Consider the following 20647-nt stretch of genomic DNA (forward strand, 5'->3'; position numbering starts at 1 on the left):
AAGTGGAGGTAGATACAATAAAGATATGAGAGGGATTGAGTGTTTTTTTGTGTTTTCTTTATTTAGAAAGAGAAAGAGGAAGATGACTTTTTATTTTCCCTCTCTTTTTCTTTAAAGAGATAGATCAAAAGAGCGAAAGAGGTAGAGAGAGAAGTGGAAGGGCTTTGTTCTCAATTTGCTTATAGAGGCAAATATGAGGGAGAGATTGGTATTCTTGTAGAGAGAGAATAGGTGGTTTCGTAGAGATGGAGAGAGAGATTGATGGGCTTTTTTGGTATGGTTTTCTCTGTTTAGATAGAAATAAGAGGTAGTGAGAGAAAGGAAGGCGGGTGCGGCTTGCTTATGTGCTAGAGGTTGTGGAGGATTGGATTGTTTTAGGTGAGATTGGTTTGAGAAGCAGGTTTGTGGTATAGGAATAAGGAGAGTTGAGAGGTTGCTGGAGTTTTGGGAGGCAAGGTCAAGCAATGGGAGATGGGGTTGTGGGTGATGCTGGCGAGGGGTTTCAGTACAAGCTTTGTGCAGGAATGGAAGTATTAGGGGTAGGTGGTGCATGATGTCGAGTTATGGAACTTGTATCAAGGTAAAAAGATGAGCTTTGTTCAAATAAAAATAAATTTAGAATTACGGTCTAATATATTGTGTGATAAACAGTGCACCTCAATGTGTGTCTTATCGCTTTTTTGGGTTTTTATTTATGAGGCAAATGTTATTGTCGGGTCTTAAATTTTGGATCCAAAATATGGAGGGTTATATTAGGTAGTTGACAACCAATATAAAATTTTGTTGAAAAACTATGACATAAATCCTTTAAATTATTGTGTCGATGCTAAGGCGCCTCCAAAAAATAATGTGTAGTTTGACCTGAATACAGTGAAAATTGTGTAAGGGTCGTTGTATCGACGTCTGCGTGTAATGCTAAATAAGCAAGTGTTCCCACATTATTGCTGAATGCGTGCAATGAAGATAGTCCATGAAGCATATCAGGATATAAACTTAAAATACAGGTACTCTCGTAGTTAATTTAAGGAAATTAGTAGATATTATGGTTCTTAGAAAGATAAATATGTGATGTATTCAAAAAATTAAATGGTTTCGAGAAATGATTAAGGAGATTGATAACTTAGATTTTAAACTTTAATATTCAGACAAAATTCATTATAGAAATGATTTATGTATAATTATAGATAAGAGTTTGAAAAATAATGTTGTAAAAAATAATATAACTTGAGATAGAATTATAGCTCTAAAGATTATTGTTCATACTAAGATTTTTAATGTAATAAGTGTTTATGCTTTCCAAGTAAGTTTAGATATATGTTTAAAAGAAAAATTTTGGAATGATAGAGAAGAATTAATATAAAAAATTTATATTAAAGAAAAATTTTTTATTGAAGGGATTTAAATGGACATGTTGATAAAGTGGTAGAAGATTTTAGAAGCATTCATGATGATTATGATTTTGGATTGATAATGAAGAAGAGAGAGTCATATTGGATTTTGCTTTTGCTTTTAATTTTATTTATATTATCACTTATAAGAATGAATTTAATAAAACACAAAATGATTTTTTTTAATGAAAAGAATAGGTCGTCAAGGTTGTAAAGATTGTAAGGTCACTCAAAGTGAAAATTTAAGTAGCCAACATCGATTATTTGTTTTAAATTTTAGGATCAAGGGTTGAAAGATGAAAAATATAATAAAATATAGTCATAGAATTAGACGTGGACAAATAAAATTATTATTATTAATAAACTTTAAAATTTTAAGATTTTGGTTGTTCATGTAGAAGCTAATAGTATGCGGGATAATATATTTAGTACTATTAAACAATTTACAAAAGATGTATTTGGAGAATTAAAACGAAAAACTCATATAATTAAAAATAATTAATGATAGTATAATAATGTGCAAAATAAAAAAAAATATAAAAATTGTTATAAAACTGGTTTAAATGTAAGAACTTGAAAAATTAGGAAAAATATAAGATGACTTAGGGAGTCTAAGAGAATAATTTGTGATGCTAATAATTTAATTTTTAATGATCTTTGTAATAAATTAGATAGTAAATAGAGCGAAAGATATATGTATAAACTTGCCAAACAAAGATAAGAAAAATAAATATTTGGCTCAAGTAAAATATAATAAGTATGAAGAATAAAAAATATTTTTCTTGTATGAGAATATTCAACATAGGTGGGTGAGATATTTTGATAAAATTTTTATTAAAAATTGTGAAAATACGATTGACTTTAGTGATTATAATATAGTAAATAAAGGCTTATTGTTGCTGTATTTATGAGGCATATGCCTCATGGAGGGATATGTGAAGCGCGCTGCAAGTTGTGCCTTGCTCAAGTTTGATATGGCATGCTTGATTTAGAGCCGGGGCTTATATTAAAAAAAAAGAAATGAGTAAATTATAATTAATAAAAACTTTTTTACTAACCCAAGTTATTCTTAACAACTCATATACACCTTCGCTCTCATTCTCTCAACACGCTCGGGCGCCTCTCCTTCCACTCATTCCCTTTTCCACTTGTTCTCACACACTGTCGCCATATACTCTTCTTTGACAAGTTTTCTTCCTTCACAAATAATGCATCTCCTCTCACTTCATCATATCTCTTTTGTAATTGAAGTTATAACCGTCAACATTATCATTATATTGAACTTTAATTAATTTTTTTATTAGTTTTTTATTAATTAAGGAGGTGTAAGTGATTGAGGTAAAAAATGAAAAGGTAGTTTGTGAGAATATTGACACAACTAAGGAGAATGTATGATGAAAATTGATTCATTATGACGGTGGTTTTTATGAAGACTCACTAAGTGGTGACGGTGCTTTGGACTTTTAATTTAGAAATTCTAATCTCAGTGGCTTATCATGTTGTTATTTTGATGTAGGAGTGAGAGACATTTATTGGGTTGAACTTATTTTAAAATATTATGCTCTGACTATAATATTTTATCTTACTCCTATATTTATGACTTTTTATTTCATGATTTGATATTATAGTGTTAATATGATACTTCTTATTTCTTAATTTGATGTTAGTATAATAATGCCTTGCGCAATTTCTTGATTCTAAGATTTATATATCAAAACATCTTGAGATTCATACCTAATCTCACGAACAAAAAATGCCTCAAATTAATTTGTACAATTTTAAGCCATGAATAGGACAATAGAGGAAATATTAATAATTAAATATTTTAAGATTAATGGATGAAAACGTAATATATAATATTTAATTTTAATGAATGCTATGTACATAATTATTAACCAATATTAGTAGAAGGTAAATTGATATTTAATGGTGATATATTTAATATCTTTGATGCAATTTATAAATGAAGGCGAGAATATAATTTTTAGAGTTAAGGCTAAGTGGTTAAAATGGAGCGGTATTTTAATAAAGTTCAACAAGTTATGTATTCATATGCTTTAATGGCATTGAATATTGTACTAATTATTGAAAATAAGAATACATCGACCATGTAATTCCTATCATGAGTCTTATTTAGCAATTTCAATATAAAATAGTATATTATTTCTTTTGATAGAATGAAATACCACAAAATTCTCTTTTTCACTTTCTTGATTAGGGTCTTTTACAAGCAAAAATTATTATAAAAGGTATAGGTCTCAAATGAGACGTGGCTTTGGTAGCCATTTTTGAAATTGGATCCTATTATCCTTCATCTAGAGAAAACACACAAAAAATATCAATATTTTTGTCTTTCACATATCATGTCATTCAAGCGATTATACTCCGCATGTGGGATGTTTAACACCGATACATCACCACACGAGTCGATACACGCAACACATATCCATCATTAATATCTAGTAGTACTATGGAATCTACGGTTAGGAAGGAAAATGGATTTGTATTGAGGATACATGGAACTGAATATATCTATAGTTATTGACTTTTTTCACTTTAGTATATATTTGAATAAAATGGTCGCAATAATCGGTTAAATTGAAGTTTTGGTTCAAGTGGGAATATTATCTTATGCCCGATTGTCAGATGTAGGCGAGTTGTAGCATGCAATCTTGATTGAAGTGTTTTTCCCATGTCCTAATCTACCTTATTGGAGGATATTATTATCTCTAAATTTATTTATCACGGTATAAATTTGAAGCTGTTATTATCCGTTTACTCTTATTTTTGTTCGGCTCTATAATTGTTGCCTCCATCACCAATACGGTTGTAGGTCTCTCACTCTGTTATTAGTTGTCGATTTCAACACCGTTTGCACTTGTAGTTTCGATTTCCTTTGCTTTCCCTTTTTTGGCCTCCCTATGGATGATGCTATCCTTCTTTCCTATAGTGAGTTTCATGAAATTTATTCAGTCTTCCGAATCACATAAGAAAAAAAAAATATTGATCTTTAAAAAATATTTTTGACGTCCAAATCATTTTTAGGGATTCTAATCCCTGATCAACTCAACTAGATTTATTCAGAGAGGCCATTTTTCTTCATGCGCGATATTTATTGATAATTATTTTCTTTCCTCCTCTCTGCCCCTTTTTTTCATTTATTTTTAATTTTTTTCGTCTTTATCCCTTATGTTCATGTGTTATTGGTTGAATGAACAATTGATTTTTTTTTATATGCTAGAATATGATTTTTTTTGGATAAATTTCCATAGTTTAAGTTACTTTGATGATTCTTAACTTTATTGTCATTAATTTTAAGTAGAAGGTCAAAATCATTTTCTATGAATTGAATTTTCACATTTTTTTCAGCTTTATTGAAGTAGAAGATAATAGTGTTCAGATTTATAGCTTGTTTTCCCACAAATCTACATAAGCTTGATGTGCATCAGGAGATTTGGCCTCTAAAATGTTGTAACCTTTCACGGTTTTGAAATTTTTTTTCCCTATCAATTCTCTAAACAATGAAGTATTTGGGCCCCTTTTGTTGTATGGTTCGTCATGGCTTCTTTATATATTTACTTCATCTTCTTGTTACGACTAGTGGTAGTTTGGTATGCAGCTAACTATAAAAATTCACTAACTTAAATGGACTGTGCAATGAAACAAGGAGTATGCAAGTTAGTTTCCATGCCAAGCATAAATTATTCTTTGTTTGTGTACAAACTTTAATGGATTGTACAATAAAACAGAAGGTAGGTAGGTTAATTTACTTGCAATTTTTCAGGTACGTAAATTTAGAATTTTATCTATGCTTTTGAATTTTAGAATTTTAAATATGGTTCTAGAATAACAAATTTTAAAAACTCTTTGTTCTTTCAATTATATAATTTCAAACATGCTCATTGCTTATGAATTATGCAATATAACAATTCATTCAATTAATCTTGGTTTAATCAAAACTAAACCTAAAAAAGTGAACCGAACTATTTTTTGGATTGGTTAAGTTGCGCATTTTGTTTGGTCATTTTGGATAAATTTTTAAGGTTAGAAAAACCAATTGGTTTTACAAATTTATAGTCCAAACTATCCAAACAAACCAAATGCATGCCCATAGAATGCATGCCCCTGGGTAGGATAGTTTCAATGGACAATAAATGTTCTTTGTTTGTGTAATTTTGAATAAGATAGTTGATTGCTTAATCGTTAAGGCGGCTGTATTTTAGTGGATATTTTTTCCGCTATTTTCTTCACCTCATTATCAAGTTCATCTTAAACCTAGATGCCATTTTGCTGATGTTACTTTCTAATTACTTTTTCAGTTTCCATATATATATATATTTGTTTAAGTTTGTCAAAGTTTTTTGTCAATTAGGAAGCGCAGAAATGGACATCATTTCTCAACTGCAAGAGCAAGCCAATTCAATTGCCCTTATTGCCATGAATACATTTGGCACACTTCAAAGAGATGCACCCCCAGTCCGGCTTTCCCCAAATTATCCTGAACCGCCTGCTAATCCTACAGAGGAAACCATCAACATTACAGAACAACCAAAGATAATGAGTGCTGCTTTGGTTCAAGCAGCCAAGAAGGTAACAAAAAAGTTAAATGGATCTTTATACATCAAATTATGTTATTTGTTTGCATGTATCCCACATTCTCTCATTCTTAAGTGGGGGTCTCCTTTATTTCTTTTCAAGTACTTCTTCCACTTAACTTTTAAGTTCTTCATGTAGGTTCATTGTTTTGTTCCATTGGGAATCAAAAACATAATCAAGTTGCTGCTTGCTAGCTTTTACTAATGCTGTTTTTGGTAAAAATAGAGCGAATGTATTGTAATTTTCAACATTAATTTGCAGAAGATGGATTAGTAGTTAAGTATAAATAATGTTGCTTATAATAGCTTAGATTGAGAAAATGTTGTGTAGTTCTGATTACAAGCGAACAAGTTGTTCATAAGGCAAAATAAAGAATATACTTCAGGTTGTGTTTGGTCCTTAGAAAATTTAATATTGGTACACACGTTTGTTTATCTTATGTTTAGGCATATATTTGTATTTGTATCCCACAATCAAAATTGTAGAAAATCTGATCATATGATAGTTTAGTTGGTCTCTCTCACTTTATGAGTGGCCACCAATGCAGGACTAGGTATATGGTGTTCTTCATGGGCTCCTTGACTGTCGTGCTGTTTTTTGGTACAGGGAACGATTTTGATGTCTATACACGATCTTTGTTGGAATGTTGGGTAAGAGTACTACTCATCCAAGTGCTTTGTGTACCACTTATACTGTTAGACTTGTCTTTTTTAACATGCTTGGGGATTTAATTCGGCTATGGTGCCTTGTGAACCACTCAATCAAGCCTTTTTTTACATAGTGGGAAGGTTGACACATTTTTTGGTAGTCCTTTGTGTGACATGACGTGAAAATGTTGAAATCTATCCAAAAACTCGTCTGCAAGTTGAGCAAAAAACAAAAAAAGTTAAAGAAAATGGCTTTTGAAAATCATAAAAGGTAGACAATAAATACTTAAAATATTCTACATGTCATATAAAAAGAAACAAAAATTAACAAAAATAGGCTTTTATGAGCTTCAGTGGCTCACCAACGAGCAAGAAAAGGAATCACTATTTTTTTGACACTGAACTCTAGTGGATTATAAACATAATATATAATAATCTTTATTTATGGATGATTCTTACATATTATTTTAAGTACGAGCCTGGTATTATTGTAAGTGCGAGCATTGTATTGTTTTAAGCACAAGCCAAAATTTTAAATCGTGGCACTTTTATAAAAATGTAGTTAGTGAAAAAAATAATTTTGCCAACATGTATTGAAAAGCATGTGCGACTGCTTTAAAAGTGTGAAACCAAAATATAATTATAAGTGTATTATAACTAAGCCATGCATGCATTTTGATGACAAATAAATCACTAGCAAGAGCACATTAAGTCGAGCATGTAAAATAGATGTGCGGTATGCGTATAAATGAGTCGAGTTGGAGCGGCTGAGTGCTTGTTTGTGTTTAGCTCATTCAAGTTTTCTTTTTTGGAATTGGCTCGTGAATAGTATATTTGTGTTTAGATTAACTTAAATATTTTTTATCATTTGTGGCTATTGTTTGGCTTCAATTTAACTCGAAACATTTAAAAATAATAAAATTTAGCTTGTTTTAAATAAAACATAAAAAAATTAATATAAAAATGTTTTAATAAATATTAAATATTTAATTAGTTAGTTAATTTGAGCCAAAGCGAGCCCAACATGATCTAGCAAAGACCCGTTCTAGTTTGACTCATTTATAAGTAGAGTTCAAAATAATTGTTCGTGTTCGACTTTCTTAAAAAACAAATCTAACACTAGGTTATTAGCAAGTCTAACACGAGCTGTTTGTAAACTAGCTTTCTTACAACCATGTGCAGGTACACGTACTCTTGTTTTTTGTTTATATGGAGTTGGTTGGAATTATCTCAGTGGCTATACCTATCCTAATTTCTATTTTGAATATACATTTTTATTTGATATTCAAATTCAAGATTAAAGAAAAAGAAAGGAAAAACATAAACTCTCAAGGCTTTACTATTGATTTTTATGTATGATATACAAATTACGTGTAGATAGAATTTTATTAATTTACATTGTAACAAGCATATGTAAAAATATGGATAATCAAACAACAAATAGAAGCTCCACTCAATATTCAAGCTTTATCTATGAATTCACCAATTGGAGCTATAATTACTTCTAAATTCCTTAAATATCATTAACATATAAAACCTGCTCAAAAAATGATTCTTTTTCTGTGACATATCTTGTCCATCACCTATCATCGTTGATGATAGTTTTTCCTCTCCTATGTCAGTGAAGGGGTATATTGCTCTTTCTAAGAATCTATTTCTACCAAATATTTTATATGTTACCATATTTTTTATTAGTTTGATATCATTCATTATGTAAGTAGAACTCACAATTGCTCTGTAACTTTGTCATTCTTATTTTACTTTTTAGGATCATTGTATAAATTATAGAATTGGCGGACACCTTTGTCTTCTCTTCCTCCATTACTTTGTATTAGTGGCATTTTTGTTTGGTCATCCTCTACCAAAATGACTTGAGATTTTGCTATTATCTCTTCTCCATAGTTATTTAAATGCAACAATTATGATTAAAATCATTCAGTGTTTTTTTATCATGCTCCATGTCAAGTTCTAATAGTGTCCGATTTGATTTGTACATTCTTATTTTAAAGGTCCTATTCTTGTCCTATTTAAGGTCCAAGTCTTGTCCTTATCCTTTTAGGATTAAAGTACTTTATTACTTTTTCCTACAAGCATTCTAAAACTATATGGGTGTATTTATTAAAGTGTGTGTCTAAAGTTCTGATATTCTTTACTTTGGATTATCTTGTTTTTCGTTGCATTTTTCTTCATTTTTAATTCGAAGGACATACCTAGAGGCACTATAGTATTTTGTCTGAAATGGGCCATAGATTGAAAGGACTCTATCTTGCTTAATCGACATAAATAGGATTTGATTACCCGTTTTGGCAGTAAACCATTCCAATATGAATGGGTTGAAATGTAAATATTGTTATCCAAATGTCTTCATTAATAGTGGTTTCCAAAGTTTTATTGAAATTCATGCGATCTGCTGCTCTGACATCTCCCTAATTGCCAACCTCAACTACGCATTTTTTTATTGTTTTTCTTCTATCACATTTATTACTGGAAATGGATATGATGAATGCTTCCTCTATGACAATTTAATTAACTATGTACATGTGTAACCATAGAGATGCATTGTTCATAGGAGATTGCTCAACAAAGCCATTTATGTTGTATAGGAAAGCTCATGAAGTGGTTCAATAAATTTTGTAAAGTTCTTTCTAAGAAGCCTTTGCATCAGTAGATGACTATTTTTTCTGAAACATTTTCTTTAATCTCTGACAGTTTATGTTAATGATATTCTAGTTACATGACATGATAAAAAATGAGCTAATGAAATAAATCTCTATTCACAAAAAGTATTTTTTGATCGGATTTCTGGGTCATCTCAAATATTCTTTGGGAATAAAATTTTTCTGAAGGAGTTTTCTAGAAAATATACCACCGACTTTGAGAAAATTGATCTTTAGATTGCAAGCTTGCTAGCACTCAAAATGATGCTAATAGGGGGAATTTGTAAGATCCTTCTTGTTATCACATGTTATTGGCAAATTGATTTGTCTTACTATCATCAGATCATTTATCTTCTTTATTCTAGGCCTTGTGAGTCAACACGCAAATTCCCAAACTAAAACATCGGAAATTTATTTTGTTGATTTTAAGGTATGCTAAGAAACATTAGGGAAATGATATTTGCATACTAAGGTTTTGTTTTTACTGTAAATAGTTACTTCCCAACTACAGTTATTATGCTTTTCTAGAAGCAGATTTTCAAAGGCAAAGTTTTGAAAAACTATTGAAATTTCTTGTTCGAACGGAGCTTTTTTTATTTCCTGTTTATTCGATTATTAAAATAGTAAAGAAGTTGCCTCGAACAAAGCCTACACGTTGAAAATCAGAATTTCCTTATCATGTAAGTGGGATTATTCACCTTGAATATTTTGGCACATCCGACTGTTTGACAAATTATCTTATATGAAACTAGTTTGAGTGGATTAAAGAGAAGGAAGGTCTACATACATACGACTTAATTGCTATGTATTTACATATCTAACACCTAAACTTTAATTTTTACATATATGCGATGTATTTCTCTTTTTAAAAGTTTAATTATTGTTTCTTTGATGTGATATGAAATATTTCGGTTGTATAAATGCAAAAGCTATTATTTGTTAAATATGTAAATACATAAGAATTGGGTGGTATGTATGTAAATGCTCCTAAAGAGAATGATGCGAACCAGAACAATAAAACATAGAACAAACTACGAATAAATTACAATAGAGAGATGGGACAACTTAAATGAGGGTTGATTTTACTAATTTCAACGAAAACAAATAAAATACAATGTTGATCTACTGTTTGAGAGGTAGATCGTCTTTCTACAAACCCTAGATGCCACTACAAATACCAAGATAAAAGAAATACTGTAGCCAAACAAAACATAAAAACAAATCTTAGACAATTAACACTTATGCATACTTTACAAGATCCTCTTTCAAACTTCCCCTTCAAAAACCCCCTTAATTCCTCTGCTCTCATACCTGATTAGAGGTTCTTTGGACCCCACCCGGGTGCTAAAATTGTGCTCAGCCTCTCCTAGGTATTCCACCCCTTTATGTTGGGCCGACTAGCTCGGCCTGGCGTTGATTGGGTTGACTTAGTATGGCTAGTCCAGACTGGTCCAATTTGAACCGGCTCGCCTCTCTCGCTCCTGTCGGCTCTCGAGTCCCTTTGAATAGACGCAAACGCATCAACACTCCCCTCTGAAAGACGCACCTTATCCTCAAGGTATAGGATGGAAACTGCTTTTGGATACTCTCGTATGGCTCTCATGTTTCTTCATAATATGACAAATCGTTCTACTTAATCAGTACCTCTTTTTCTCACGCCACTCGGTGCGAAATGTTTCAGAATCACTTTCATGTCATCTATCAGCGTCGGCGGTAGTGAAGACGGTGTTTTGTCTTTGATAGCTTTCCTCACCGCGAAACATGAAAGACTTGATGTAGTGTTGATGACATGGTAGCTTTAAATGTTAGGCCACCACCCCAATGCATGTCATAATCTCATAAGGTCTAAAATATCTTGGAGAAAGTTTTTTACTCTTTCGCGTGGCCAATAACTTTTGTTGGTAGAGCCCCAGCTTTAAGTAAACCATGTCCTTGGGTTTGAATTGTATCTCTCTCCTATCTACGACCCCCTTCCTCTTGATGATCTATTGTGCTTTTAATAGATGCCCTTGAGCTTTGCCAATATTTCGTCCTTCTCCACCATGTACTAGTCGACATTGAATATCGGTGTAGTGCTATGCTCATAATGTATCAGGTGAGGTGGATTTCACCCATACAAAATCTTGAACGGGATGGTATGTGCCGCAGTATGTTATGAAGTATTATACCAATATTCGACCCATGTAATTCATCTGGACCAAAGCTTCGGTGTATCAGATACAAAACAATGCAGATGTCTCCACACTCCTGTTAACCACCTCTGTCTGGCCATTGGTCGGAGGATGATATATTGTGCTTCTCTTAAGGACTATTCCTTTTAACATAAACAACTTCTTCCAGAACTGACTGAGGAACACCTTGTCTCAGTTTGATATAATAGATTCTAGCACTCCGTGCAAATGGACCACTTGTATATGAAATCATAACAAGTGAGTCCGTAGTGTAGGGCTGTATAAATGTATTAAAATGTACAATACTTGCTCAGGAAATTTAATGCTACCAAGATCGCTATAAAATATTCTGATCGTGGTAACCATTCTATAAAATCTATCATCACTTCTTCTCAACCTTCTCCAGTAAAGCTAAGGGTTTACCAACTCTCCTAGTGTCATGATCAAATATTTGTGTCGTTGGCACACATCTCGCCGTGCCACCATGTTCTCTATGTCTCTATGCATCCCACCCATTAAAATTCTGTCGATAGTCGAGTGTTGTCTAATTGCACTGTCACAAAACTGTTGCAATAGTTTGGGGATGTACTCTAATGCCCTTGGCAATGCTAACTGTTCCTGTTACAGTAGTTGCTGCCCCCTCAATGCAAATTCTGGATGACTGTTCCTGTAGCAACTCTGTCTGTATATTTCTTAGCCCTTCATCTTACTCGCTCTCAGGGCTTCCCAATCTAAGACCAAGGTTACCTATAAGGTTGTCAGCTAGAGCTCCTCCACCTTTCTTAACATGTCGTTTGTGTCTTCTCAAATCCTGTCCGGTACTGAATCCAAAAATCATATCCCAATAACATGGATAGCCACCTTTGATGTTCCTTAATCACCATCCTCTACTCCAAAATATACTTTAAGCATCTCTGATCTGTCTTGACGAGGAAGTCTCGTCCCCACAAGTAGGTCCACCACTTATGAATGGCCAAGACAATAGCCATAAACTCTCACTCGTACACCGACTTGAGCCTCGTCCTAGTTGTGAGCACCTGCTTGAAGAAGGCAATTGACTGTTTGTCCTGTATGAGTACTGCTCCCGCTCCCAATCTATACTCTGATACATCTGTTTCAACCACAAATGACCTACTGATATTTGGAAGTGCTAATACCGATACATTAGTCATGAGTCTCTTCAGATATTCGAAGGCCCGTGTTGCTGCTTCCCCCACTTGAAATTATCTTTCAGCTGCTCCGTCAGTGACCATTTTATTGTGTCGTACCCCTTCAAAAATTTTTAGTAGTATCTGGTGAGACCTAGTGATCCCCTCAACTCCTCCAAACTCATGATTAAAGGTCAATCCATCATAGCCTTGATCTTGGATGAGTCTGTTGCTACTCCTGCCTAGGTCACCATATGCCCTAGGTACTTCACTTGTAGCTGTGCAAAGTAAACTTTCTTCAAATTAACGTACAAATGGTGCTCTCTCAACGTCTCTAGGACTGCTCTCAGGTGTCCTACATGCTGTCTCTATTTAACTGTAGATCATAATGTCATCGAATAAGACCAGTACGAATTTCCGAGTTAAGACTGAAAACTACTATTTATGAAGGACTAAAATGTGGTCTGAGCATTGGTGAGGTCAAACAACATTACCAAGAACTTGCAATGTCCTTCATGTATCCCGAACTTTGTCTTTTGCGCATTCGTTAGATTCATCCTGATATAGTGGTATCCCAACTCATTCTTCTTGTTCAATCACAAAGATAGAAAACATATCCAACACAATCTTCTTGTTCAAAACTCGTTGGTCCGCGTAAAATCTCTCGCTACCATATTTTTTCTTCACCATTAGGAATATACTTGGAAAGGGGCTCACACTCGCCTAATAATTTCAGCTTTGAGCATCTGTTGGATTAAGGTTTCTATCTCATCATCTGAATCTGAAGATATTGTTGTAGTCTGCACTGATAGTATGGACATCCTCTTTTAGGTTTAAAGACATGCTAGTGCTACCTCGATAGCGTAATTCGCTCTACTGCTGTAGGAGCTGCTGAGCTTCCTCGGGAAACTCTTCTGACTCGGGATCTCAAATCTCCTCCATGCTTTGCAACTCTACCAGATAGCCTAATCCTGCTCCCCGTATCGCCTTGACCATGTTTTTGAGCAAAATCATGATTTTGCATAGGCTAGCATCACCCCTCAGCACAACCTTCCTAGTTCCTACCCTCCACCTTCAACTTGTCAGGGATCTCCAATCCACCTTCAACTTGTCAGGGATCTCCAATCCACCTTCTCCCCTATTGTTTACAACCACTTCATCCCTAAAATCACATCAGTGCTACGCAAGTCCATGGGAAGGAAGTCCTCTAACACCTATAAGCCCTGTAGTTTCAGAGCTACTCCCTTGCAAATTTCCCGACTTTTCTCCACATTCCCTATCCCCATCATGACACCAGAGCTAATAGTATCTACCAGTTCCAACTCTAGCCAATCCACGATTTGATTTGAGATGAAATTGTGTGGCTCCACCATCCACTAAAACCATAATCGATTGCTCCCCGATTCATCCCCTCACCTTCATAGTGTTATTAAGAGTGAATCCCGCCAATGAATTGAGGGATACCTCCGCAACATCCAAGTATAACTGCTTCTCTTCCTCCACAGTGTCTTCCTTTGAATTCTCACCATCTGACCTGTAGCGCACTCCTTGCAACGGTTCCCCGGGGCAAATTTGCGTTACATCGAAAACATAATCTTGTCGCTTTTTTATCCTGCACTTGTGTTTCAATGAAGCGCTTGAATTGCTTCTTGAATAAGTACCCACATTCTTCTCCTTTGGCATCTTTTTCCAAAACGATACCGTTTGAGTCCTCGGTGTCATGGCCATTGAGGCACTCTTTTAGAATCCCCCCGCGGTGCTATTTTTGTTCGTCTTTTTCACCTATTTCATGTCTTCCATCATTTGGGCGAGCTACATCATCTCCCTCAATCCCCTCAGTCTCAAAAGCTGGAGAGTTGCTCGGATGTCGGGCTTTAGACTCTTCAAGAAGTTCCTCTCCAGTATTGCTATAGAATCCCCCTCAGTCTCCCCGACAAGAGCTCAAATTTCTCCTTGTATCCTGTGACCGTCCCCTTCTGAGTAAGAGTATAAAATTGCTCATGTAAGTCTCCTTTCTTGAAATCTTGAAAACGCTTCGACAAGCAATCCTCAAACTATTCCCACAAATGTATCTTTTACCTCACCTACATTCACAGAAGCTATGCTAGCCCCTTTTCCTCCAAACAAAATTATCCACCATGAGTTTCTCTTATTCAGTTAACTCATTTACTGCAAAGTATCGCTCCACCCGATACACCCACTCATGTGCATCTTTCCCTCCGAAGATCGACATCTTCAGTTTCCTTACCCTAACATCGCCACCCCAACTTCCTCTCCCTCTGACGTTTTCCACCACGTGACTAGGTTGGAACTCTCTCTTTTGGTCATAGCCATACCCCCTTCTGCTTCTCTCCTTCCTTCGTCGTGCTCCTCCGTACCTCTTGCAGCACCCCTCCAATTTTTAATCCATCCCACTCCCTCGTAAGTTTTCACCACCCTCTTTTCAAAGTCCTAAGGGGATGCTCTTGGTGATAGATGATTTCCCCCTCGTCGCCCTTTCGTTTGATCTCCTCTTTCAATTTGTCCAATGATTCTCTGATTAATCCTTAGTTAGGGTTTGCAATTTGAACCATCAGCGGGGACTTGGATTGCATTTTCAAGGGCCTCTTCATCATTTCCTCCATGCTCTTGAGCCTCTTCATCATTTCCTCCATGCTCCCGAATCGATCCTCCATTTATTCTCTATGGAAGAACACTTATCCTCTATGACGGCGAGCCTGTCATCCATTCCTAATTTGATTTGCCATACTTCTCCTTCCAACACATTCACTTTCTTTGTTGTCATCACTCTAAGATCTTGTTCTGATACCATTTTGATACAAACTAGAACAAAAAACAACGAACAAATTGCGAATAAATTGCATTAGTGAGATGGAGGAACTCAAATATGGCATGATTTTACTAATGCCTATGAAAGTAAATAAGATACACCATTGATCTACTTTTTGAGAGGTAGATCATCTCTCTACAAATCCTAGATGCCGTTAAGAATACCAAGATAAAAGAAAAACTGTAGCTAAATAAAACATAAAAACAAATTCTAGACAATTAACTTGCATAAATACTCTCCAGGATCCTATTTCAAAAATTTTCCCCAAAAGTCTTCTTTGATTTTCCTCCTCTTGTACGTGATTAGTGGCTATGTGGATCCCACCAGGGCGTTTTAATCACGGTCGGGCTCTCTTAGGTATCCCACCCCTCTATGTTGGGTCGGTTTGCTGGATATGGCCGGTCAAGGGCGGTCTAATTTGGCCCAGCTCGCATGTCGCACTCCCTTTGGCTCTCCCGGCACTCTAAATAGGTGGAGAGATTTGATATAATTTGACTTCTCATTTGAAGGTTATGACCTTAAACTCATTGAGGGCGAAAAAAAGATAGTTCTATTTGTAAAAAGAGAAAGTTGGTCATATAACTATAAATACCTAAGAAAATCTTCAACTTTATTGTTTGGAATATGCATGCTGCATTAATAGAAATTTACATTTTTTTTAAACATGTTAGGCTTGGCTTATTAGGCGAAGTAAAAGGCCGGCTCAGAACCGATGATTGTTTTCACAATCCTAAATCAGAATTTTCAATTCTAGTCCAGCATTAATTAGCTCGAACCAACATTTTAACCCTTGTTTAGAATTTACTATTTGGAGTTTTTTTTTTTTCGCTGTTTTTTAGACATTTATAACATATAAATTCCGATGTTTTTATATATCTAACACATAAAAATTTTAAAATATCATTACTTTAACTTTTATAAAATGAAATACACACTTGCATGCATAGGTAAGGTAGTATGTATGTAAGAATTTAAATTTAGGCTTTCGTTATGTAAATATATAGGAATTGTGTGGTATGCATGTAAATCTTCCTTTTATTTGGTTAGATTTTTATTGTAACATTTACATGTCTCATTAAATGGAAGATCTGACAGATCGGAATGCTTGTGATTTACAGTTTGATGCTCTTATTGCTGCCCTGCCTTTGGAAGGCGGCGAAGAGGCACAGGTGAAGAGAATAGCTGAGCTCCAGGTGTGTAGTACTGACGCCATCTCTGAAATTAGCCATATTCAAAAGCAGAACTAATAAATGATGAGAATATTTCGCTGACTTAAAAAAAAAATCATATTTTAGTTTTAGAGAGAATTATTTCTGATTTGAAGTTCCTAACTTGTTCCAGGCTGAGAATGAAGTAGTAGGACTTGAACTTCAGAAACAGCGAAAGCAGAACTAGTAAATGATGAGAATATTTCGCTGACTTTAAAAAAAATCATATTTTAGTTTTAGAGAATTATTTCTGATTTGAAGTTCCTAACTTGTTCCAGGCTGAGAATGAAGTAGTAGGACTTGAACTTCAGAAACAGCTCGAGGCTGCAGGTATTTATTTTTCAGTCTAAACAGGGACATTTGCAGACATTCCACCCAATTCCTATGTATTTACATATGCAACACTTAAATTATACCTTTTTTTTTGCATTTATGCCCACCCAAACCTTTGATATCTCACCCATAAAAAAAAAAGGACACTTTACTTTAAAGAAATGAAATGCACCTTCTCATGTATGGTTAAGGTGACATTCATGTAAAAATTGAAATTTAAGTGTTATCTATGTAAATATATAGGAATTGAGTGGTATGTGTGCATGTCCTCGTGAGAAAAGTGTTAAAATGACCCCTTAGTCCTAGAGTTTATAGAAGTGTCAAATTAGTCATCATATTTTTTTAATGGGGGCTAGAATATTACTCTATGGGGATTAAGTTTAGAGTATATTAAAAGAATCGGCGGATTAATTTGATACTTTATATGTACTCTTGGGACTGAAATGGCTCCATAAAAATAGTTTTTGGGACCATATTGGCACTACTTTACTCAAATCCTCCTATATATGTAAACAAATTTGGTGATTTCAACTGTTTTTCAGAGCAGGAACTGAAACTGGTTCAGGCTTTGTTTTGTCAAGCTTCAGACAACTGTTTGAATCTGAAGAAAGCAGATTGATTTTCTCTACTGTAAGTAAATACCTGACTCCTTTGGTGCAGAGCCTCATAATTCATGTCTCTTTGCTTATATGATTGTAATATTTGAATGTTTAAATTATATTTGCTTCTATATCTATAATTACTTATTTTATACGGAGTTTTTTTATTTAATCTACGGAAAATAGGATAAATATTTTACTAGATGAACATTGAATGATGATGTAAGCACAAAAAGAAGGGTAATTCGGCCTTGGTGAATTATTTCATAATTATTTTAATTTTTAGGCTGATTTTTTTTTTAGAATTATAATTATTTTTTTAATTTCCCTTAAATAATTTTTTATATGATCGAATGATAAAAATAAATAAATATTTTTTTATTATTAGATTGTTGAATTTCCTCATTTTAATTATTATGTAATAATATAGTTTTATGAAATTTATGACAATAATTTGCTTTTTTAAAGGATGTATAAGCCGAGATAGAGAAGAAAGTATTGTGTGGACATCTTAGTTTGTTGGTTGAGGCAATCTTTCAATCAATGAAGTTCAAAATTTTGTGTATGTGGGGTGCTTGTTTGCGACTAAATCTGTTCAAATTTTGCAGTTGAATTTTTTTCTACCTCAGAATGTAATTAAATAATTTCCAAAAATGAAGGGAAGATCGGAATTTGTTATATTAAAATAAGATAAAGTAAATAAATAAATAAAAATCAGCTGAATATTTTCAAGTTGAATTCATCAAAACCTTAAATTTCAATACATGTCTCATGGGATGCTAAAATGGCTGTATTTTTTTCTGCCAGAAAATTTCATACAAAAAAAGAGAAGAAAAAAAAGAAGAAGAAGAGTAAAGGTAGTTAAATCATTGACATATGATGGTATATTTCGGTGAGTGGCCGTTAGCAGGGTGTTGAGGTTTGGATTTCAATCATATTCATATAAAATATATATTCAAAATATAGAAGTGTAAATAAAAAACGTGTCCGAGTCTCAAATAAATCCAGCAGCTAGTATAGAAGATGATGTGGTGAGTTGGAGCCACCAAGGCAGTGCGAAAGTCTGGATTTCTCTACCTGGCTCTTGATAGCTGGGAGAAGCTAACCCATGCTGGACCTCCCATAAGGTCACCTAGATAGACTTCACAGGGACAATCCAACAGGACCCCTTATCCAGGCCGGATATTACACAGGCAACCAACGTCTTCGGATCAACCCTTCGACCATGGCCGCCCTGATCATAAATCGGTCGGACGACTTTTCAGGCTCATGACTTTATAGCTATGTATTACATAAAATGCCCCATATCGTACCTACTTTATTAGGGGTAACTTCTCGAGAGACTTGACCACTGAGATTTGAAGGGAGAAGGGGTTGTCTGGCTGGTGTGGGTCTTCATTGCGCCTGAATCGCTTAGATCCAACACTATCATGGTACTACAAATCCGTGACCCTTTCTGGGTCATGGTTCAACCTTCTACCGTTGTGTCACACTGTTTTTCAAGGAGCGTTCTGCCCTCAAGAAGCTCGCTCACCTCCTAGAGCCATGATAGCCCTCAGGACCTTTACGATATGACATGAAACTTGGTTCACTATTTGGGTTCTTAACTCTTGTATTTCCCTTAGCACAAACTTTTTCGTGAATTCTCTAGTACATTCTGCGTTGGTTGTCTCTTTGGTGATTTTCTTTTTCTTGTTTTTGTTGTGCTACTCTTCTTCTCAATGACATGCCTCCACGCTTGCTGCACTTTTTAAGATATTGAATCCAAATCTGTTCGAGAGACACACCTATGGAATATTGTGCGAAAAGGATGAAAAGAGCAGAGATAGCACAATAATGATCAGTAAAAACACATAACGTTTATTCATGGAATGAGAAGACTGTAAGTTAAGCTCTTAGTGTTTGAGGCTTATAGAGGTAGGTTGGATCCCAACAACCATCTCACCTCATTTGAGTCAGCAATGTGCCTGCTTAAGGTTTTGGACGTTGTTGACCTCACTTTTGGTTGAGGCCTAACTTTTTCTCTTTAATAGCCTAGGGTCTAGCCATATGACTTTCCTGTTGACTATTCCTAGAGGATTAGAAAATGAACCCTCACCATTAGAAATTCTAAACTCTTCTTTGCTCAGAGTTTCACATGTTGGTCATAACGTCTATCACTTAGTAGGTGGGGTCCGTATGGAGGAATTCAAGGGGAGTCTCCCATAGGATGATCAAACCTTAGGACTAACCCTGAGTGGTCTGGCCTTGGCTAGGTTAGCTTGCACACACTTGCTCACACACCAAACTTTAGGACCCCTTGATTTGCTCTCCTGACTCCTTTTGGAGAGCTCATATGGGTGGACTTATATCCCTAGTCCTTGGCTAAGAGGGTTAGGACCAACATATTGAACATCTAAAATGAATCATCATATGGTGCCTATTGGTTTGACATAGCTTCATGACTTACTTGCCCATTTTAGCCCAAAATCACCAAATGACTAAAATACCCCTACAACCCTAATTTTTGCAAAAAATCCCAAATTTACCCAAAATACCCAAATTTGTCCAAAATTTATTTCAAATCACTTACCACTACCTAAATTGACCAAAACTCACTGAAATCACCAAATCCCCAAAATACCCCCAAAATTGCCAAAAATTCCAAAATACCCCCAAAATTGCCAAAAATTTCAAAAATTCTCAAAAAATCCAAAATCATCCCAAATATTCCCAATTCAATTTTGAACAATCACATTGACTTAATTTGACCAATTTGACCCATTTTGACCTTAAGCTCTAAATTGCCCTTAAAGGCCCAATTTCGCCAAATTAGCCCCAATGTTGGCCCAATTGACCCCAATCTTTCTCAATTTCAATTCCAAACCAAAATTCAACATTTCTAATACCAATTGGAACCAAATACAAACCCAATTTGAACCAATTTCAAGCCCAATTCCAACCTAAATAAAAAAGCCCCAATTTTGATCATATGTCTAAACAATTTAACCATATGTTTAAATCGCACCAAATTGACCTTTCAATTCAATTCAAAACCACTTTGGATCCTTTCCAATCCTTCATGACATAT

The 20647-nt window shown here is 34.5% G+C and overlaps 2 protein-coding genes across 16 annotated transcripts in view; one reads left to right on the plus strand and one right to left on the minus strand.

Moving 5' to 3' along the window:
• Window positions 1-17729, plus strand: part of LOC110018171 (mediator of RNA polymerase II transcription subunit 21) — a 21205-nt gene extending 3476 nt beyond the window's left edge. For 9 of the 15 annotated variants that reach the window (XM_020715386.1, XM_020715387.1, XM_020715391.1 and 6 more), the window contains 4 exons: window positions 5761-5978; window positions 16556-16630; window positions 16924-16975; window positions 17526-17729. In XM_020715386.1, coding sequence (XP_020571045.1) covers window positions 5772-5978; window positions 16556-16630; window positions 16924-16975; window positions 17526-17671 — 480 coding nt within the window. In that variant the 5' untranslated portion in view covers window positions 5761-5771 and the 3' untranslated portion in view covers window positions 17672-17729. Of the gene's footprint in view, window positions 1-5760; window positions 5979-6531; window positions 6635-16555; window positions 16631-16923; window positions 16976-17520 lie in introns of those variants that run through there. The other 6 variants (XM_020715393.1, XM_020715392.1, XM_020715396.1 and 3 more) reach the window with 4 other exon arrangements.
• LOC110018170 (cytosolic isocitrate dehydrogenase [NADP]-like) overlaps window positions 1-20647 on the minus strand; it is a 103665-nt gene that overhangs the window by 74155 nt on the left and 8863 nt on the right. The gene's annotated exons all lie outside the window — the stretch shown is intronic.

This window comes from Phalaenopsis equestris, unplaced genomic scaffold, assembly GCF_001263595.1.
Source record: "Phalaenopsis equestris unplaced genomic scaffold, ASM126359v1 Scaffold000004, whole genome shotgun sequence".
Taxonomy (NCBI): domain Eukaryota; kingdom Viridiplantae; phylum Streptophyta; class Magnoliopsida; order Asparagales; family Orchidaceae; genus Phalaenopsis; species Phalaenopsis equestris.